The sequence below is a fragment of the Abramis brama genome (assembly GCF_963993115.1).
Source record: "Abramis brama genome assembly, chromosome: 17".
Classification (NCBI taxonomy): domain Eukaryota; kingdom Metazoa; phylum Chordata; class Actinopteri; order Cypriniformes; family Leuciscidae; genus Abramis; species Abramis brama.
Window position 1 is genome coordinate 34,906,674 of NC_139979.1, and position 23,798 is coordinate 34,930,471.

Consider the following 23,798-nt stretch of genomic DNA (forward strand, 5'->3'; position numbering starts at 1 on the left):
ATTAGGAAACCATGGGTGGGACAAGTTTTCCACTCTAACTTTAACTCTAAGGCTAGGGGAACTGCCATTTTGATTCACAAAAGCATTCAATTTACTGCCTCTGCTTCTATTGCAGATCCTCAGGGAAGATATGTTATTGTCTCTGGGATATTATATAATGTTCCTGTCGTATTAGTTAATGTATATGCGCCTAACTGGGATGATGTGAGTTTTATTAATAAGCTAGTCTCTTTATTGCCAGACCTAAACTCCCATCTTATGATTTTTGGTGGTGACATAAACTGCGTAATGGATCCGTCCCTTGACCGCTCTAATCCCAAATCTTTATCCTGTTCTAAGATGGCCCAAGCCTTATCTACATTTATAGAGCAAGTAGGGGCGGTTGATCCTTGGCGATTTCAGTTTCCACACAGCAAAGAATATTCCTATTTTTCACATGTTCATCACTCCTATTCAAGAATTGATTATTTTTTTATTGATAAATCTCTCCTTCCTTCTGTTGGACAAATCGAATATCTACCTATTGTGGAATCAGACCATGCTCCTTTGCAATTAGACCTTATTTGCAATTTGAGGTATAATGAACGACCTTTGTGGAGACTAAACACGGCCTTGTTATCAGATCCTGCGTTTTGTACATTTGTATCAACAGCTATAGACAATTTCCTATTACATAACAGGTCCGAATCTATTACAGCATCTACATTATGGGAGACACTTAAAGTAGTTATTAGGGGAGAAATAATTTCATATACCTCAACTCTCAATAAAAAACGTAAACAAAAACTGGACGATCTAATTGATTCTATAAGAAGGGTAGATTACCTCAACTCTACGTCTCCATCACCTGAACTTTATAAAGAGAGGTTGAACCTTCAAGTTCAATACAATCTGTTATCAACAAATAAAACTGAATGGTATTTATCACGTTCTAAAGGTTATATTTGTAATGATTTATGTCTGTGTTCCTCTGTCCTGTCCTGTGTTCAGCAGTTCCCCGTTATGTTTAGTCTCCCCAGGTGTTTCTGATTAGCCACGCCCCCTTGTTATCTTGTTTAGCTTGTCTGTCTGTGTATTTAAGCCCTGTGTTTAGTTCAGTCTTTGGCAGTTCTTGTTTATTGTTGCACCATTGCGGTTGTTCTGTTCCCCGAGTCTTAGTCCTGAGTTTGTGCTTGTATATGTTAAATTTTGAGGTTATTTAATAAAAGACTACTGCACGTGGATCCTGCTTCCTCCTCTGCTTCAACCAAAGATGTAACAATATTTATGAACATGGAGAAAAGGCAAGGTCGACTTCTAGCCCACCAGTTAAAATCTAAAGCTGCCTCTCAACTTATACCTCAAATTTTGAACAGTAATAATGATTTAATAGTTAATCCAATTGAAATTAATAACACTTTTAAGAACTACTTCTCAAATTTGTATACTTCTGAAAGCCCTGAATCTAACTCTGAAATTTTTGATTTTTTAAATAACATAGATATACCCACCCTCAATTCTGTGCAGAAAACTCATTTGAATCAGCCCATACAAATAGAAGAGATTTTAAACTCGATCACATTAATGCAGAGCAAAAAAACTCCTGGCCCTGATGGTTATCCGATAGGCTTTTATAAAACATTTGCAGATAAATTAGCCCCTATTCTTCTTGATATGTTTGAGGACTCATTGGAAAAAGGGTAGCTTGCCACAAACCTTGAATGAAGCAAACATTATACTCTTACTAAAACCTGGAAAAGATCCCCTGAAATGTAACTCTTATAGGCCAATCTCTCTCTTAAACTCAGATGTAAAAATTTTGGCAAAAATCCTTGCTTTACGACTAGATACAGTAATAGAGAATTTGATTTCAAAAGACCAAACAGGATTTGTCAGAGGCCGACACTCTTTTAGTAATATCCGGAGATTGTTAGGGGTAATACACTCGTCTAAACTTTCTCAAAACCCTGTTCCTCAGGTAGTCATCTCGTTAGATGCTGAAAAAGCATTCGACAGGGTGGAGTGGAAATATTTATTCTTTGTGCTGGAAAGATTTGGATTTGGTACATCTCTTCTCTCACTGATTAAGTTATTATATTTCTCCCCTAAAGCATCTGTAATTACGAATAAAGTATGTTCAAAGTATTTTCCCCTATCACGGGGTACAAGACAAGGATGCCCTCTTAGCCCTTTACTTTTTACTTTAGCCATCGAGCCCCTATCTATAGCATTAAGACATTCACAGTATTTTACTGGCATCAGCTGTAGGGGCATAGAACATAGAGTATCCTTATATGTCGATGATATGCTGTTGTATCTTTCAGATCCGATCTTAGGTATTCCACAGGTAGTTAAAATTTTGAAACAATTTGGAACTTTTTCAGGCTATAAACTGAACTTTTCGAAAAGTGTCTGTTTCCCCATAAACAGTAAGGGCCTCCCGATTTCGAATACCGATATACTTTTTCAGTTGTCTATAACGGGTTTTAGATATTTAGGTATAAACATCACACAGGGATTCCCTAACCTTTACAAAGAGAACTTTGTCCCTCTAATTGACAAGTTAAAATTAGACCTCAAAAAATGGAATTTGCTATTTCTCTCTCTTGCAGGTAGAATTAATTGTGCATGCAATGCATTCCAATATTTTTAACAAAATCCTTTTTTCAGAATTTAGACAGACTTATTTCATCATTTATATGGGGTGGAAAAACACCTAGGATTAGGAACGAATTTCTCCAGAGACAGAAATCTCAAGGCGGTTTAGCGCTTCCTAATTTCAGGTATTATTATTGGGCTGCAAATATCTCGAAAGTACTTTATTGGCTTCAGATCCCCAAAGATGTCTGGTGTATCTCAGAGGCAAACTCCTGTACCTCATCATCCCTTCCTTCTTTAGCTTTATCTAAATTGCCCCTTTGTATTTCTATGTATACTCAATGTCCAGTCGTCGCAAATACTCTCAAGATTTGGTTTCAATTTAGACAATGTTTTGGTTTTAACCCTCTGAGGTCTGAGCTGTTTTCTGGGCCCTGGAGGTGTTCTGACGTGCTCTGACATTTCTGGTTATTTCTGTTACTTGTGACATTTTCATGGCTAAAGTCTAATTACACTGTATTCAGTACAAACTCTGCTACAATAATATATCAGCAGCATGTATGTCAAAGTTTGTAGTTTTGAGATAATGACATTTATGCGTGGTTTGTGAAAATACAAAAAAAAAATCTCACTGAAATAAGGCCATGAAACCCATACTGATTATTTCTTCACAAGACTTTTGAAAATTGTATCACGTAGCCTAGAATATTTGCTCTAAAACTATGTGAAAATCACCCCGACTGCTCATTCAGATAAGACAATATATTGATTTAAAAATTTTACGACGTGTTTTGTGTGAAAAAGCTTTATGCGGAGGTCATTAATATGTAAGCTTTTCACACCTGAGAAAGACAAAGACCCTCCCCTAATGGCCCTATTAGGAGCTATCAGGCCCTGTCATTCTGAGCAACCTTGCACAATACTGTAAATGAGGAGATTTAAAAAAGAATGGCTTTTAAATTGTTTGGATTTATTTACAACACAACATAGTCCAAAGATACACAACAAATGCCAAAAAAGCACTTATTGAAAACAATGATCCAAAGACAGAGACCTTTGTGCCATTCTTAAAAACATTGTACATACCTTTCATTTCCAAGGTGTTTGATTTTCACTTTACCATGTTCATGTACAGAGACTCATGTGAATGTTGAAGTCCTCAGTGGCATCTGGGCCCTGAAAAAAAAACATACTGATATCAAGAGAAAGGCCTGCACGATTTTGGGAATAAATTTTAGATTTTTCTGGTTAAAATTGCTTTTTAAAATTCACAGAATACACACACACACACACACACACAAATGTTTCCAACAATATATAATATAATGAACACCAGGTTTGTTGTGCCTTGTAGGCATAAGCTATGCACAGTGCTGGATAAAATAATAATACCAATAACCTATAGCAGTATAAATCTTCCAAAAGATTTCAGTAACAACTAAGCTAGAGAAAAATATATTGATTATCATGTTACTTCAAATGTTTCCATTCGTTATGATGATATGAAATGAGATAATAGTAAAAACATGAAGCCGTTTGCTTTTCAAACGCGATCGCGATCCAAAATATGATACATTCAAACGCGATCGCGCTGCAAAATATGATACATTCAAACGCGATCGCGCTCAAATATAAAACATTATGGTTACCATATACATATCTACGTTTGAGCAGATATCCACAAACACAGTAACAGTAAACACGGGTCTAAATATTATAATATTCACCATATATCTAGCAACAGTTCAACTGCAATGTGAAATTTATGCAACAACAGCAAACTATGTAAGAATTTCTTACCTTACATCTTTCTTGTCTTCAAATCGCGTTCTTCTTCTTCTGATGTAAATCCAATGTAAGCTCAGGTGCGTCTAAAAGCAGAGACTTGTGAAGTGTTTTGGTGTTTTGTTTTTGAGGTAATGAGCGCCATTGCGTTCCATGTGGAGATTTGCATGTGAATCTCTTTTGCGCGAGTGGGCGTGGTAAATTAAAAAATAATTAGGAAGCGTTTGAGAAGCTGGACATCTTGTTGGTTTTATACAAATTACTTAAACAGAGAATATTTGTTTTCAGTTTGAATCCGATCATTTAAAAGTACACACTTAAATGTTTATAAAGGTATATGGCTCATAAATGTGTGACAAGTATTCGCTGAGTTTTGTTTCAGTTTATAGACGTGCTCAAGAAAAAAAAGTTCACCGCGACGGAGAGGCAGAACGCACACCCTGTTTATTTCCTTTATTTTACAAAAGCACAATGTTTTGATTTGATTGTAAGTGGACACATACAAAAGTAGAAATATCACAGATTCTTTTTTTTATATTTCTTTTTTCTGTATGACCATAAATGACGGAGTAATTTAAGTTTATAGTGCTACAATGTGGAGAAAATCCAGCAAAACGCGCCCGCGCGTTTGCCGACCTCAGAGGGTTAAGGAGTTCCTCATAGCCAGCCCTATATGCAAAAATCACCTATTCCTTCCAGCTCAATTGGACTCAGTCTTCAGTCAGTGGCAACCAGTGTTGGGTAAGTTACTTTAAAAAAGTAATTAGTTATAGTTACTAGTTACTTCTCACAAAAAGTAACTGCGTTAGTAACTGAATTACATCATTACAAAAGTAACTAATTACCAGGGAAAGTAACTATTGCATTACTTAAAAAAAAAAAAAAAAAAAAAAAGTTTAAATATAAGAAATTTCTTGGATACCCCCAATATGAAATGTTAAATGAATTAAATGGACACTAAATAGAACATCTTATTATTATAAAACATTGTACACTAATCTACACTATTTTAATGTTGCCGTGGGACAATGTGAGAGACGCCTATTAACTTAAATATTAAAATATTATCACTACTATAGTGGAACAACAAAACACAATCAATGGTTTAGAACTTTTAATATTTATTGCACAGACCACAACTGGCCAACAAAAAAGTCTAAAAATAAATCATGCTGCTTAAGAAATGTACCAAAAATAAATAAATAGTAATAAAAAATATACATACACTAGTGCATATAATTAAAATGATAAAACTCACACACCTTTACAACTGATAGACATTCTGTATAGCCTACTTGAAGTATTTTCTTCCACACAATAGTAAGTTTAACAAAAAGTGCTCTCAATATAATACTGAACAATGTACCAACATAAATAATAATAATAAAATATAATATTTTGGGGGTTTATTTTTATAACCTATAGAGAACGTCATCATCAGAGGTTATTTTAGCCAAATTCTAGTCATGTTTGCCGCACGTGTGTTTGAACGTTCGAATGTGTTTGAATGTTTGAACGTTCCCTGCAGGTTATTTTGGAGTTTGTTATATAAACTAATTAAAACATTGAATATGATACCAATATGCTACAGAGATTGTTCTAATGCTGAAATGTGTAATTTATTTATAAATAAAGTATTTATGCTCGGACACATTCGGTCTCTGTCGTGCACTATCTAGCGCGTTCTCGGACACACTCGGTCTCTCTCGCGCACTATCGAGCGCGTTCTCGGACACACTCGGTCTCTCTCGCGCACTATCGAGCGCGTTCTCGGACACACTCGGTCTCTCTCGCGCACTGTCGAGCGGCTCGCGGCATTCGCCTCGCTTATGTCCAGTCCGGCGCCTCAAACACACACCAGAGAAAAAACTTTGCAGCTCATATGGCTGAGAGAGAGCCTACTCGGATGAAAACCGCTTCAGTGATCTCAATTATAGTAACGCCGCATTTTTATTGACAGTAACGGTAACGGCGTTGTAACAGAGGAAATAGTAATTAGTTTGATTACTCGTTACTGAAAAAAATAACGCCGTTAGTAACGCCGTTTATTTATAACGCCATTATTCCCATCACTGGTGGCAACAGACAGGTCTTGTTAAATTTAGTGATCTTTTCATTGAGGATTTTTTCGCCTCTTTTTCCAACCTTTCCTCAAAAAAAATCTGACAAGATCACATATGTTTAGATATTTTCAGGTTCGTCATTTAATTCAAAATCTTTGTCCCACATATCTATCCATTCCTCCCAGTACAGAATTGGATGCAATTTTAAACATTCCCTTACATTTGAAAGGAATAATTTCTAATATATATAATATTCTAATGTCGATAAAAAATATTAATCTAGATAAAATCCGTGCAGAGTGGACAAAAGATTTGGCAGTGGATATTTCAGAGGAAACCTGGAATAATGCATTATCTAGAGTGAATGGAACAACCTCCTGTACTCGCTTGGGTTTAATCCAGTTCAAGGTCCTCCACAGACTTCATTACAGCAAAGTTAGGCTGTCTAAGATATACGCAAATGTGGCTGATACATGTGAACGTTGTCGCTCTGCTAAAGCAGACCTTGCTCATATGTTTTGGACTTGTCCCAGACTGCTGGATTACTGGACAGCTATATTTAAAATTTTGTCTGAGGCATATGTTAAGGATATCAGGCCTAGTTTTGAGATGGCTGTCTTAGGAGTACCTAAACAAGATGTGGTCATGTCCAAAAAGTGTCAGGACGCATGCGCTTTTGCATGTCTTTTGGCTTGTAGAAGAATATTACTTGATTGGAAGTCAAGTAAACCACTGAAGGATCCAAATTTAAGAATACGTTTAAGATCTGCTGATCTTACTTCCTTACATAACATCACATGAAAAACTAAGGTGAATTACACTGTATTGGGCATTCAAGGTGAACATGATGGCATCAATTTACTGATCAGAAGTCAGCTTTAAGTCAGCTGTCTAAACATTGTAATAGTCAGGGGTTTTGTTAGTCTTTGATCTTCCAACTAAGTGTTGAACTGTGTGTGTGAAGGTAACATAGTCTTAGCTCTCGTGACCATTTGTTGTTTATACCTTTTGGGGAAGTCTTTAATCTTCCTACTCAGAGTTGAACTGTGTGTGAATGTTACTAGTCTTAGTTCTTGTGACCATTTGTGTTTATACCATTTGGGGAGCTCAGTTGGGGGTAATTGCCTCTATTGTCATCCCTAACTAAGGCTGTGTGCATGGTCAGCACCATTAAGGACAGCCCACTGAAATGCCTATAAAGAAACCATGTAAAGTATGTTAGTCAGACTGATTTGGGAAGAACTGCAGCCGCGTCAACGCGAAGTCCTCAATAAAGAATAACTTTGTTTGAACGTGATCCCCAACGTCTCCTGGTCTCTTGCTTCGACGAAGAAAAACTTCACAACAGATGGTGCCTTGTGACCCGGATGGAGAAGGAAACTCAAAGAATTTTAAGCTCAATGAACTGAATCTTGAAACTTCAAGCTCAACAAAAGATTTGACAAAGATTGCCAGACTGAATCTTTCCAGCTTCCTCCAGATTGAAAACTTCAAGCTCAAAGATCTCAACAAAGCTGACTGAGTTCCAGACGAAATTTTTCTGTACAACCAACGATTCGGTGAGTTTACACTCCATTCAAAGAACCAATGCAGACCAGTACAAATGTTTTCCTCTGCGCCGTTCAGAGAAGTAGTTAAACAGCTGTAGAGTTTGGTTAACTAAAGATGAGCCTCTAAAAAGTTTTTCTTTTAGAGATGAAATTTACCCTCTGTTGTTGACAGGGAAGATTAACAGTTACATGTTAATATTGTGTGTATGCTCTTGCTAGAGAAGACCTATCTGTGAGCTAGAGAATTAGCTTTAGAATTAGATTTAGCCTCATGTGCTAATAAGATTGTACCCTCTGTTTGCAAGACAGTAGAGAGAAGTTTTTTTAGTGTTTGTTTGTGGTAACAAAAATTCACAAAATGTTTAGGAAAAGTACTAGACAGATTACACCTTTTTGGACAGATAGTGAATTCAAGTCTTTGTTATCAGAGCACATGGACTCAATCGTGACTGAGAAAGTCAGATTGAATTTAACAAAGAAATTTAGCATTGATCCAGGCAGAGTTTGGTCAATCGAAGATTGTAAGAAGGTACTAGGAGAAAGTATTCGCAAGAACAGTGTCAAAGGCATTATCTTCTGTCACAGAGAATTCGGTTTAACCCTAGCTACAGAACAGTCTAAGCGCAACTCTGAGCTAGAGAAACAGATCAAAGAGCTCCGTGCTAGAATATCTTCGTTGACTAAGAAAGTAAACCGCAACAAAGATGCAGAAAAAACTGATGTGGAAGAAGTTAGTCAGCCTGATAACAATTATCCTGACTTAAAAGCTTTCGTTGAAACAAATGTAGCCATCCAATCAGTAACTGATCAGTCTGTAGATTCAGTGCAGGTTTGTGGGGCTAGGAGAAGATCTCAGGGAACTGAAAGTGTTACTCCGAACTCTTCTGTTGTCCAAATACAAACGGTTGCCAAAACATCTTTAGGTCCTAAGGATATAGATAGACTCTCCCAGAGTTTACCCTCAGCACGTACAAATTTTTCTGAATTTAGAAGAGCATTGTTCAGCAAAATGCATCTTTACGACATGTCGTTGCCGGAAGTCACACAGCTGATGTCACAAATTCTAACTGAATCTGAATTCAACAGTTTTGAGTCTGCTGTTACTTCCGAACTGCAACATGTCAGTAAAGGCGATTTGAGAGAAGGTGTTTTGAAAATCCTAAAGAATATCTTAGGACCCAAAATCGATTGGTCGAGAGTTACTAGCTGTGTACAAGAGAAAGAAGAAACTGTGAGTGAATATACTGAGAGGTTCTGTCAGGTAGCGGTAACGTACAGTGGAATAGTGGATGATTCCGAAAGTGTGTTAGCTGACAAAGGAGCTCTAATCCGAATTTGGGCAGATGGTCTTGTAGCTGAGTACAGAACAGCCTTGCCATTCCTAGATATTACGTGGGCTAAAAGAACTCTCAGAAGTAACCTAGAAAGTTTGGCGATTTGGGAAAGAGATTCTGATGTCAAAGAAAGAGTAAGAATTGCAGCAGTTTCTGTTAAGGTCAACTCAGAGAAGCCAAAGAAACGCAAAAGTCCTAGAGAAGCCAGTTGTTCTTACTGTGGCAAGCACGGACATTTTGGAAAAGAATGTAGAAAAAACAAAAATAACTTAAGACAAGTTAACAATGTTATGCAGCTCTTACTACATTTGTTTGCTACTTTAAAGCAACCCCTCCCCTCGTCATTGGACTCGTGGCTAAGCTTTTTGAGGTGTTAACCATTTGGGCTGTGATTGCTTAATCTCCCCAGTAACTCACAACAAAGATGAAAGACTTAGTGACTGTCACAGCCTTTGTTTGGGGGACATTCAGAAAACTCACAGCCTTAAATGTTATGCCATAGAATATTACAATCAGACCTCCATGCTCTATATGATGTCTATTAAGACTGATGTTTCACTGGAGAATGAAAATGTGCCAATTTTCTCACACACTGTACAGTGTGTACACAACACAGGGACAGAATAGGACACGGTTCAGTGAGGGCCCTGGAAAGAACTGACGCAACAGGCGTTCGGGGGCCAATCCAGGGTGAAGACAACCTCATAGGCCTTTCCCCATTTAGTCCATCCTTACCTCACTGGTCCATAGGTGTCAAATCAATTAAGAAATAAGGAAAGAATGAAACAACCGCAGCAGACGCTACAACCCTAGTGTTTAAACAAATACTGCTACAACCCTAGTGTTTGGACAAATACTGCTCTGTCGTCTTTTGTTTTCTTTCTTCCTCTGTGCAGATAAACACTTGATGGCTGTTCCAAAAAAATCCATATGCAACGACGTCTCACCTGCATATGAAGCCACAACCTCAAGAAGACAACTACACCCACTGCTGAACGAGCCAATCACAAAAGAAAAAGAAGAAAAAAATACACAACGCAGAAATACAAAACCTTCAGTCATCCATCGATATGATCAAGACTACAAGCCTGCACCATTATCTGAGTGCTGCACCTGGTTAATATGACTGAAGATAACTTTTCATGGTTCGGAAACCTGTTAGTATCAAGTGTGTCAACCAGCAAATGACTCACGTCCAGCACACCCGTAAGATTTCACGGACCCTAAGTGCATGTTTGTTTCTGTGTCAACATGCAATTACAGATGAACAACACAGAGCAAGTTATATGTGCCTGTAACTTACACAAGTTACAAGAATGAACATATGCGATGTGCCTGTAAATTACACCAGTTACAAGAATTAACTTTATGTGTTTAAATTTGTATTTTGTGAGAGTTTTTAAGAACTCTCAAACGGGGGACTGAAGGATCCAAATTTAAGAATACGTTTAAGATCTGCTGATCTTACTTCCTTACATAACATCACATGAAAAACTAAGGTGAATTACACTGTATTGGGCATTCAAGGTGAACATGATGGCATCAATTTACTGATCAGAAGTCAGCTTTAAGTCAGCTGTCTAAACATTGTAATAGTCAGGGGTTTTGTTAGTCTTTGATCTTCCAACTAAGTGTTGAACTGTGTGTGTGAAGGTTACATAGTCTTAGCTCTCGTGACCATTTGTTGTTTATACCTTTTGGGGAAGTCTTTAATCTTCCTACTCAGAGTTGAACTGTGTGTGAATGTTACTAGTCTTAGTTCTTGTGACCATTTGTGTTTATACCATTTGGGGAGCTCAGTTGGGGGTAATTGCCTCTATTGTCATCCCTAACTAAGGCTGTGTGCATGGTCAGCACCATTAAGGACAGCCCACTGAAATGCCTATAAAGAAACCATGTAAAGTATGTTAGTCAGACTGATTTGGGAAGAACTGCAGCCGCGTCAACGCGAAGTCCTCAATAAAGAATAACTTTGTTTGAACGTGATCCCCAACGTCTCCTGGTCTCTTGCTTCGACAAAGAAAAACTTCACAACACCACCCTTAGTTTCACTCTGGCTTAGTGATGTGATGCTGTTTTTGAAACTGGAGAAAATTAAATATTCTCTTAGAGGATCCACCAAACGTTTTTATTCAGTATGGACCCCAATGATTTCTTTTTTTGAAAAGGATGCAACTCTCCCCCCAAACTAAAACCAATTATTATTAAAAGGCTTGTGCACATTGGATTGGATGATGTAATCCGTCACAGCTGGCTAACAATGTTGTCAATTATTTTCTCACTGTTTGTAATATAAGAACTTAATTATTATTATTATTTATTATTTATTTATTTATTTATTTATATTTTTATATTGTCTATTTATTTGTTGTATTATTATATTATTTTATTAATTTATTTCTCTCTGTTTAGTGGGTGGGTTGTGGGAAAGTGGAAAAATTTTAAAAACAAGGAGTATTGTTAAACTCTTTATGTTTGTGACGCATCACTTTGTTCTTCCTTCAATAAAAAATATATAAAAAATAAAAATAAAAAAAGTGAACATGACGGTAATCCATAAACCCCAGCTGATGAATCAATGCTTCTGAAGTGAAACAAATATTTACAACTTTTTACAATATAAACCTTTGCTTCCGGCCAACACACACACACACAGTTTATGTTTGACTTAAACGTCAGCACGTTCTGAAGTGTGATATAAGCGAATTGTGAAACTCACAGGAATGCCGCTCATCTGTGCTTCCGCATCACTTCTCGTGTGAGCTTCAGAATGCACTGGTGTCGCTTCACGACAATATCATTAACCCGTGTATGACCATTGGCTGGAAAGTGAGTGTTTATAACACTCTTTTTTTTGTGATTCTTTATTTATTAAACATTTTGTGTATTTAACTATTTACAACAAAGCCCGGAGCCTCATCAATAATCAACGCATGCGCTTGAACACCTCTGGAGTAAACTGACCCTGGAACAGAACCTGCTCTGGAGCTGCTATGGCTACTGACATACCCTGAAAGTTCCTCTGTTTGAGGAACCCAGAGTTGAGGTTATCCGCTTACTCACCCTTAAACACACCCGGGTCTGTCACACAACCTGCTTTCTGGAATAACCCCCTGGTTTTCTCCCTCTTGTCTTTCCCTCTGGATTTGTTTGTTAGTTTTGACTGATTTTCTGAGCTCTGACCTTCTGCCGGTTTTAATGGACTATGACTTTGGATTGTCTCTCAATAAACTGTGTTTGGTTCCTCAATCGTTGTGTTCAGTGCTGTCCACAACCAAATCACAACACACACACTGCCGTTCAAAAGTTCTGAATCGGTAAGATTTATGATGTTTTTAAAAGAAGTCTCTTCTGCTCACCAAGGCGGCATTTATTTGATTAGAAATACAAAAGAAAAACAGTAATGTTATTAAATATTATCACAATTTAGGGACCGTTCGGTATTTATGGAAGGGGCCACCGGAGGAAAATAGGGGAGGGTCATGTCTTTTTATTCTTTGTTGAGGGGAGGGTCATCCAACTTTTTTTAGTCTAGGGGGAGGGTCACCCAACTTTTATATTCATGAAAACAGCAACATTTCAAAGTGGCTTGTTTGGTGCTATTTTTTTCCATTTAGCTCCATGTTGATCTCGCGTTATCAGATGGGTCTGACCCAACAAAAATCCAGTTTGGCGCTGTTTGACAGTGCGCGCGCACTTTCGCGCTTAGAAAAAGTGCATCATGTCAGAACAGAATCCCAAAGAAATGTTTACCCGGCAAAGCTTTAAAGCACGAGCAAATAATTAACTTTTGTTAAGTGCACAGTGTCCTGTGAGTGTAACTCTACCGCTGCATTAACATGTGATGTGAATGTACGTCGAGTTTTACAGTATTGGGACTGAGGCGCCAGAACTGCAGCTGATAGAATGTGCGCTGTAGCGCGATACTACCATATTTTAGTTTCCATTCTTATTTTGTTTCCACGATGTGTAAGATGTAGGGCTACCACATCTTTAAATTACTATTAGTATTATTTAAGTTAACATAAAATAAGTAGACCTACATCACAAAAACTAGTTGAGGATAAATTCGTTAAAATTGGGCGATTCCAGTGTTATGGACGTGACATTTGCAGTCAAAACTTGAAATATAAATTCTCAGAAAATGCATTTAATACCAATATTTTGAAACGTCTGAAAGGAGTCAAGACATTAGAAAAATATCAGTCTACACATGCGTTTTATATTTAATATGAGGCAAATACACATGTGACGTGACACAAAAAATCTTTAACTTTTAGGTGGCAAAATATTTTTTAGTAATTCTATAAATTACACTGTGCAAACCAAAAGATATATACCCACCGGATGAATAAAGATCGGCCTCCACAGAACATAAAATATTATATTATTTTTATTTTATTTTTCGTGTTCACATTTATGTAAAAAAAAAAAAGAAAAAGAAAAAAACAATGTTACGGGCGTGACAGTTCTCCATTACGGACATGACTGCTCTGAAAGCGACTTTAAAAATTTCACAGAGACCTCAAACAGAAAGCACAAAGCCTTTCTTTAAAGTGAATTTCGTTTTTTTATTAATTGTATCTTAATTTTAATCAATGTTTCATCTGGATTTAATAAATAAGAAGTAAATATAGTAGAAAATAGATAATCATGACACGGAGGCACGGGCGAGTGAACTGGACTCATAAATGAACCAAAACTCAGCGTGGTATGCTACTTGCCTCACAGACCTGAGAAATATATAGAAAAGCTTGAAATGTCGACTTTTAAACAGAACAATTCATAACGAAGGAAAACAGACTGCTTTCTGCTTATGACATGTGCATTTCTCTCTGGCGCGTTCTGAGAAGATCGCGACGCATCGTCAACTTCATCTTTGCAGTCGACACAGAAAACACTTGTTTATTAATAAACAATTAAAATGTCTCCTTGCTATATTTGACATATTAATAATCATTACTTTTGCCAGTTCTTTGTGACAGCTTTTAGATGCTTTATTCGCAACGCCACCCACATGTTGAACGAGTCACACCGCATCAGCACCGAAAACATGATTTTTTTCAAATCTAAAATCAAAAATCGTGATACGAACCGAATCGTAGGTTTGGTCTATTGTTACAGCCCTAGTAAGATGAGAAAGCAAGAGTTTATGGTTTTAAAACAAACAAACAATGGCTATCTGAACATCTTTGCCAAGCGCAAACCAGTACAGAAGTAGGCTAATCAATAAATTATCGGGGAGGGTCATGCCTTTTTTCACAATCATTTTGGAGGGTCATAGAAAAATGTATTGCTGGCGAAGGGAGGGTCATGTCTTTTTTGACAACAGATCTCAAAACTCCTCCGGTGGCCCCTTAAATAAAAAACGAACAGTCCCTTAAGATAAATGTTTTTTTTTTTATTTTAATATATTTTAAAATGTAATTTATTCCTGTGATCAAAGCAGAATTTCAGCATCATTACTCCAGTCTTCAGTGTCACATGATCCTTCAGAAATCATTCTAATATGATGATTTGATGCTCAATAAACATTATTATTATTATTATTATCAGTGTTGAAAACAGTCGTGTACAATTTTCAATCAAGATTCTTTGATGAATAGAAAGTTACACTTTACTATATATTCACGTAGAAAAGAGCTGTTTTACATTGGAATAATATTTCACAATATTACTGTTATTTTTGATTTTTAATCAAATAAATGCAGCAGAAGAAACTTCTTTTAAAAACCTTAAAAATATTACCGATCCCGAACGTTTGACTGGTAGTGTATATGCATGTATTGCTCTGGAATCGTCATTCATCTCCACAACTGCATAATTACACCAGCAGTTGTCTGTAATATGATGGTATTGTATTATACAGTAAGCGAGTACATCATGAATGCCTTTTTTCAAACCGTGTTTTTGTCTTATCCTGAATCACTACGGTAAGCCTGTAATAAACGTTTAGACTCGGGACTACTTTACACCGGTCGGGTCGCACCACGGCGGAGTAACGTTAGACCAGCACCTGCGTGACTCACCGCATCAGACATAAACAGAGAGAAGTTTATTAACTGATAGAGCGCTGATTCATCCAGTAGTGAAACAAGTGAAGTCTAAGATCCTGTCTGGATCTTACATGTGTGTTCAAGCATATTCTGCCCTTTCTGAGAGGGTATTCTCCACTGCTGGAGATACTGTAAGCTATAGGAGAGGTCCCAAATTCTCCAAGAGAATGCAGAAATGTTTATTTTCCTTAAATTTGTTGACATTACCAGTCTGTTAAACTCATTTGACAAGTATAAGAAATAAACACACAAAGGATTGTGCATTTTCCCCTTACTGCTATGTTTTATTAATTGTTTTAATAATTTTATTGAATCGGAACCGGAACTGGAAAATTTCTTACGATTCCCAACCCGCTGTTCCCAATAAGCTGTTTCATGACGACTCTCTCTGGGTCAGTGACAGCACCAACACAGATTTATAATGTTGCGATATGATTTTGTCAAAGGTTTAATAGACAAACGAATTTGAAGAAGATCGTGTGTGTGTGTTTGAATGGAGATCACAGTATTTTAAAGATGAATCGTGCAGCTCTACTGTCTTATCTCTCTCTCAGCATATGAGCAGCGCGAGTGCTTTCAGTGCTTTCAGTCTCACGTCTCTTCCACACGTCCACTTGAAATGGATATTACGACCCTCATAGATAACGACACATTTCATCCTCTGTTAGAGCAAAAGTGGCTAACTTCTGTCAACCTCTTCTATAAGCAAGGACAAAACTAAAGCAATTTAATTTGAATCAATATTGATTCTGGAATAATAAAAAATCTATTTTAAAATCGTGACCCAAAATATTGCGATAGTTTGGTGAGTCGATTTTTTTTCTCCCAGTCCTAAAACACACAAGTTCCTTAAAATGTTTACAAATACATTAATTGCGCACACACACACACACACACACACGTTGGGTTTCCATGTTTTATGGGAATTTTCCATAGAAATAATGATTTTTATACTGTACAAACTGTATATTGAATCCCCTTGAATCCCCTAACTGATGTAATTTAACAACTTTTTTTCTAATGAATATTTGTATATATTTCATATTGACAGCATTACGTTATTTATTTTTTAAGTGTCATGTTTATCTCTGGATATAGGCTTAATGTGTGTCATTGTTCTCTACAGGTTGAGTAAGTGTGGTGTGACAGATGAAGGTTGTGTTTCTCTGGCTTCAGCTCTGAGATCAAACCCCTCACACCTGAGAGAACTGGATCTGTCTGGGAATAAACTAGGAGACTCAGGAGTGAAGCTGCTCTCTGCTGTACTGGCGAATCCTCACTGTAAACTGGAGAAACTGTGGTAAGATCATCTCTACCATAAAGACTCTGAGTGAATAAGGATTAATGTGTACAGTAGATAGTGTATAGAGTATATCTTTGGTGTAAGCCCCATCCGGTGATTCAGCGACAGATTCCAGCTTGAGCCGTCAGATCCTGCCGGCGGGAGAAGGCAGCGGTGAGGAGTCTCCCTGAAGAGGAACATTTACATCTTACTATATTATTATTTCCCAAAAGAAAGTAAAACTAACAGTTAAATAAACCGGACAAACCAGACAACAGTTGCAGGATACACAAACAGGGCTACCATAATATGTGAACAACATGTATGTTCATGTTTGTATTTTTGAGAGAATAATGTTTATGCATGGTTATTGAAAAAACTAAAAACTAAAGTTTCTGAAATAAGGCCACAAAACACATACTAAATATGTGTCAATAAGACTTTTGACTAATGGATGTCGTTGCCTAGAGTGAAAATCATCCTGCCTAATCATTCACATAACACAATACATTGATTTAAATCTTGTAAAACACTTTTTGTCTGGAAAGGCAATATGCGCAAAGGGCGTCAACGATCCAACACCATCATGCATATTTAGTGATTCACACCTGAGGAGACAATGGGGCCCACATACTTAATGAGCCATTCATTCATGTGTGTGTGACTGAGCCACAAGAAAGAATGCAAGAGCAATATGTATATATATATATATATATATATATATATATATATATATATATATATATATATATATATATTCTACCAAATTGGTTCACAGTTGGAAGCATATCATTTTTTTTTTTTTTTTTTACAAATTGTGCTTGCAAATTGTATAATATCCAAGGAAAACATGTCTAGTAATTGTGCAGTTAATTCTCATATTTTCAGTTTTGGAATATGTATCCTCTCCCCAAATTTGTCACTAATAAAACACAATAAAAAATATTTAAAGAAAAGGCTTATTTACCTTTTAATAGTTTGTTTACATCTACCTTGTAAATATATTTTTTTATTAAAAAGGTTACAATTACAACAACAATTCAAGTGTAATCTTTCTTTGTAAAAACTAAAGTATACATTTTATCATACATATTTCAAAGTTAAGGATTTGATTGATTATTTGATTACTTTATTTTTGACAAAACATACTATATTTAACATATGAGCAAAAATTGGCAAACAAAAGCTAATTTGAAGTGGCAGATATTTTACAGTAAAAATGTATAGCCTAATCTATCCAAAACTAGTCAACAAAATATTGTCTTTCATATGTCTGTAACATAGGTATTTTGTTTATAAAAGAAAAATAAATGTTATTTTGCAGTTTAATACGTTGCTTATACAAATACATTTTATTTCAACATATTTCAGTCGATTTTTACTCATCTCAGTATAGCAATACAGTTTGCTAAAAGCGGATCATTCATTCACACACAGAAATGCGATTCACTTGAGAATGAAAAAAACTTACTACAGTATTCCATCCGTTGCTCCTCGAAATACCAGCACTTCTGAGGTACATTTTCCATTATTATTATTACGATAGCTGCGAGACAGTGTAAACAAGTACAATGATCTGAATAAGCCTGATTTGTTTTCTCGAGCTGATATGGGGGCGTTCACAGTTTGCATGGATTGCCTCAGTCATTTGCGTTTGAATAGCGCGCGCTCTCCGTGGGCGGGGTCACATTAAAAATAATGAGCTGAGATGAGAACGACTGACATCTCTCTCTTTTCATACAGATTACATAAACAGAGAATATTTGTTTTTTTATAAAAATTACTTCATTTAAAAGAAGAGAATTCAAGCTTCATGCCTGTGTGTCTGTATGCCTGTTTGACTGAGTATTCGCTGAGTTATTGTTCATTTTCGGACGCCTTTCAGAATTGACTTCACTGACAGAGAGAAAGCAGAACTCGCATCATGTTTATTTTTCTTTATTTGGCAAAAAGCAAAACACTTTGCTTTTATTGTGAGTATACACAAAAATAATACACACTTAACAGGATCGATTGATGTATGAAACTGGTTTGTAAAATCAAAGTCAACAGAGTATTTCGGGTCTCAATTCAACTGATAAGGAAAAAAGCGAGCAGATCACGCTGGTGTGATTGCCGACCTCAGAGGGGTAACTGATGTATTTTCACAATGTGAACTAATGAGTATTTGTATATATTTAATATTGACAGCATTATATTCATTATGGACATGTTTATCTCTGGATATAGGCTTAATGTGTGTCATTGTTCTCTATAGGTTGTATAAGTGTGGTGTGACAGATGAAGGTTGTGCTGCTCTGGCTTCAGCTCTGAGATCAAACCCCTCACACCTGAGAGAACTGGGTCTGTCTAAGAATAAACTAGGAAACTCAGGAGTGAAGCTGATAAGGGATCTGAAGGATGATCCACATTATAAACTGGAGACAATATTGTAAGAATAGTTTTTAACAATTTTCATCATAATATTTTCATTTGAAGTTCAAATGGCTGATTTACTCACTAGAAATATAAGTAAATTGTACCAGGTTCAGTAACTCTGTGTGTGTGTGTGTGTGTGTGCGCGTGAATATTTTGTCTGAGATCATCAGATAATGAGTCTTATAGGCATCTTTACACAGCGAGTTAAGGCTGCTCTAAAGCGGCTCTGTGTCTGCTCAAAGTTCTGTGTAAAGACACAATGGCGCATAAAAGAAGACTTAAAATATGACAGGTCTGACCCACCTCAGCCCCTAGTATCAAAGATGACTCTGATATTGTTTTGGTCCAGTGTAAATGAACGCGATCTTGTGTCGCTCTAAACTACGTCATTGTCATGACAACCAAACGCGCGACGCGAGAATCAAGAAGCGGAAGACTAAACATATCGGCCTAGCTCCATATTGTTTTAGCCAAATTAAAAAATGTCAGCCAACAAGAAGACAGTAAAGTAAAAGTGTCCTGTACTCACATCGTGAAGCAAACCACCAAAATAACAGAGTCGTCGACGTGTGTAATCAATTGGCTTTCGCCGTTTGTAATCTTCCTTTGAAGAGACTGGCAGATCAACGCGCCGCTACATTTCTCTCAGATATGCTAAATGCTTATTCAGCGTCACTGTGTTATATTATATTCCAGAAATCATCTTCTTGAGGACAATATTTCACCCACACACGACCTGCCTGAAACGCTAACGACAGCAGAATTGTTCTTTCTGGCTCTTTGAAAAAAATAAAAATCCTGCGGTGATCGACCCGGTGTAATAATTCATAATTTCTTTGTAGCATTTAAGCATTAAGAAATAGAAAGTAGCTATCGGTACCACAGAATTATGACAAACATCAGAGCGTGAGATCGCTATATCACACAGAGGAAATCTAAAATTATGTATTTTTATTTATCTCGAGTTTTATTTGTTTGTTTACTATTAAATTACTTTTAAACTCATTTTATAACACTTCGTGAAGTGATGTTCAAAGTATTATTTGATTGAGTATATATGATTGAGCATCAGATAGAAGCTATATGATCATGTTTGAGGTAAGCAATAAGGTACGAGAGGCCGTGCTGTATCGTGAATAAATCAGCCGTTACTTATTCACGATACAGCACTTGCCTCGAGTATCTTATTGCTTTTATAAAACGGTTGCCACACAATACAAATATGAAAGCCGAAAAATATTTATCTATGCAACTTTCATGAAGTAAAATCACTAAAAGCATTCCTTCCGCTGGAAAAAATAGTCCCTGACCGTAAACAGCAACAGAAGTGACATACATTATTTCGCCAATAGATGGCAGCAAAGACTGTCTTATGAATGAGTCAGTCGGTAGAGAAGACTTTTATATTGAAAAGACTCAAACTTGTTTTCACGGAGAAGGAAGACGCAACTGACAGATGACACGGGAAAACCCCTTAACGGTTAACTGTTAAAAGGACAAGATATCGCAGCGGACATTCAAACAGAATATTTTATTATGAATATAGGACTGACCTGAAGGAAAATGCAATGTCTACTGTGAATGCAGGTAACTTTACACTCGCTTCAATGGACAATATCATTGAGATCGGACATGTGTTTAAGTTGCTAAGAGTGGTTGCTAGGGGTGTTGTAGTGATACATAGAACTGTTGGGTGAAGCGGTCATAGCCGTGTTTTATCGTGAATAAAGCACAGCTATTGACCAATCAGAATCAAGGATTGAAACTAACCGTTTTATAAAATGCATTAATATAGATTATCTAGTTAGTTTTCTTATGAAAAGATGTGACAGATGTAATATCTAATACTGCATATGTGACTGTGTGTGTTTTATTTTAGTTATTCGAGGACAGTGTGATCTTCTGATGATCATCTGATGGTGAAAAAGGATCCACTACAGAGACTCACAGTCAACAGAATCAACAGAGACTGAAGATACAGTGACTTCACTGTTATAAATTAAGACTTCATTTAGATTTCAGCGATCCTCTGACAGACCTGATGAGGCGACAGTGAAACACCTTTTATTTCACAGCAAATTACAGTTTCTCATTCATAGATTAATCATTTTATGTGTATAAACGCACAGTAACTCAAAAAGCTCTGAGTTTTGTTACAGAGTAAATAAAGAGCCTGAATATCTCTGTGTTTGTGTTGTACCAGCAGAGGGAGACAAAGACTGATGAAATATTCATTTTTCATAATTATGAGAAGAAAAAACAGTTCAAGCTCACTTTTAGAAAACAGTGGAAGCTTGAGTTTATACATCATGTTTTTAATAATAGTTGCATTACATTTGTATTAATGTATTAAAGGGGTCATATGATGCGTTTTCATGTTTTCTTAAGTGTGTTATGTATGTTTTGCATGTATAAGATCTACAGACTTACAAAGCTCAAAGTCTCCTACAAAAGATTTTGGTGCTTGAGCCCCTTTTTCAGAATGAATCAAAAGTGCCCCTCTCAAACAAATATCAATGATAATATTGTGGTCAATAAAACAAAATGCATTCGATTATAATTAACATGACAATGTGAACAAACCTAACGACAATTTATTATTTTTTCCGAAGTGTTGACAACTTAGCAACAAAATATTAGTGTATTCCTGGAACTGGGCGTCGTTACACTACATCCTCTTCGCTTTCTGCCAGGACTTTTACGTCCTTTTCTCAAATCACTGAAGTGACGTTGGTGTCCGCGTTAGCGGTAGCATGAGCCGTCGGGCAAGTGTTAAATAAACTCCTGATGTACTTACAAACTTTCCAATGCCTCGTACTCGTACAGAACCTGTTTGTACTACTGTAGAAGTTTGGTGCCATTCTGTGCATTATTAGTGGAGTAATTTACCAGATACAGCCTTGGATCCATTAGCGCCTGCACTAAGCCATCCGGCTGATATCTCTAAATAAGCTCTAACTTTAATAATGTTCGACCGAGGGAGAAAAGGCTTCTGGGGGGTGTTTGGCTCGAGGTCATGGTGCAAAGGACCCTAGGTTGATTTTACTCTGAACCATCCCTTTAAGCCTCTGGTTTTCTCCGGGGTCCTTTTAACCCGCAAATTACTTTTCTCTTTGTCCAAATGGCATGAAACTTTGTACGGCTCTCAACTCTTTCTAAATCTAATTTTTTTTTTTTTTATGATATCTGTTTTTATGTTAGCGTGGAAAAAAAATAGTCACACTCGTTGTCTTTGGGGTCTCCAGGGACCCCAGACAATAACATATAATTTTGTAACAGAATAATAGTTGTTGTTTTTTTTAACAAATGTAAATTTACTTGTTTATTAATGTTTTTACTCCACGTTTGTGCAGTTTTGGAGGATTTATGTTATATTTTAAATTTATATAAATATATATATATATAAAAAAATTTAAATAGGTTTTTATACAAAAACAGCTTTTTATGTAAAATCCACTTTATAAAAGACCCAAATTTCTAAATTTCATTTAGTGGCTAAAATTATATTTTTTTACTTTTAAAACTACATTTTCCAAAATATGGGCAGAAATGTGACACTAAACCATGTACAAATATCCATCTTGTCCCTATAAATGAAATTTAGAAATTTGGGTATTTTATAAAGTGGATTTTACATAAAAGGCTGTTTTTGTATAAAAAACCTATTAAAAAAAAAAAAAAAAAACATTTTTTAAAATTTATTTATATAACTTTAAAATATAGCATAAATACTGCACAAATGTAGAGTAAAAACATTAATAAACAGAGTAAAATTACATTAGTTAAAAAAAATATATTATTCTGTTTCAAATGACATGTTATTTTCTGGGGTCCCTGGAAACCCAAAGACGACGAGTGTCGGCCCAAATGAAGATAATCAGAGGGTTAAGGGATAGAATTATTGACTACAGGGGGACTTTAAGTTATTATTTTAGGTCAAAGGGGGTTGCGTCACTCCCCAAGGTACCGTGTGTAGTCCAATACTTTTTAACATTATGATTAATGATATGAATACACAAATTGACACAGGAATAGGGAGTTCACTGTACGCAGATGATGGTGCACTATGGAAAAAGGGAAGAAATTAAATATTTGTAGTAAAAAGTCTGCAGGGAGCAGTAAATAAGGTAGAAAATTGGGCAAATGAGTGGGGTTTCCGGTTTTCAATTGCAAAAACGCAGGTAATTTGTTTTACAAAAAGGAGGAAAAATAGTAGAGTAAGTATAAAAATGTATGGTCATGAATTGGAACAAGTTAAAATGTTAAGATTTTTTAGGTATGTGGATGGACTCTAAATTAACATTTGGTATTCACATTCAAAAGCTAATAGATAAATGTAAAAAAGGAATAAATGTAATGAGGTGCTTGGCCGGGGTAGAGTGGGGTGCGAGTAGACAGTCTTTAAGAAGTATATATAGCTCATTAATAAGACCGGCAATAGATTATGGTAGTCTGATATACTGCTCTGCATCAGAAACATGGCTCAAAAAGATTGAGGTAATTCAAACTCAAGCTCTAAGGATCAGCTGTGGTGCATTTAGAACATCTCCAGACCATCTATTCAAGTAGAGATGGGAGAAATGCCACTAGAAGTTCGTAGGAGAAAGTTAAGAATGAGATACTGGATCAATGTAAAAGGACATGATGAAAGGCATCCAGTTAAAAAGGTACTGGAAAACTGTTGGGAGTATGAGTATGGAAATATAAAGAGTTTTGGCTGGGTAACAAATGAG

General features: G+C 36.3%; 1 protein-coding gene across 15 annotated transcripts in view; it reads left to right on the forward strand.

The window, feature by feature from the left end:
• LOC311067212 (NACHT, LRR and PYD domains-containing protein 3-like) overlaps positions 1-21,437 on the forward strand; it is a 57,781-nt gene extending 36,344 nt beyond the window's left edge. For 14 of the 15 annotated variants that reach the window (XM_084088915.1, XM_084088918.1, XM_084088920.1 and 11 more), the window contains 3 exons: positions 16,492-16,665; positions 18,905-19,078; positions 20,945-21,437. In XM_084088915.1, coding sequence (XP_083945041.1) covers positions 16,492-16,665; positions 18,905-19,078; positions 20,945-20,963 — 367 coding nt within the window. In that variant the 3' untranslated portion in view covers positions 20,964-21,437. The remainder of the gene's footprint in view (positions 1-16,491; positions 16,666-18,904; positions 19,079-20,944) is intronic. The other variant, XM_084088917.1, reaches the window with a different exon arrangement.
• The last annotated feature ends 2,361 nt before the right edge of the window (positions 21,438-23,798 follow it).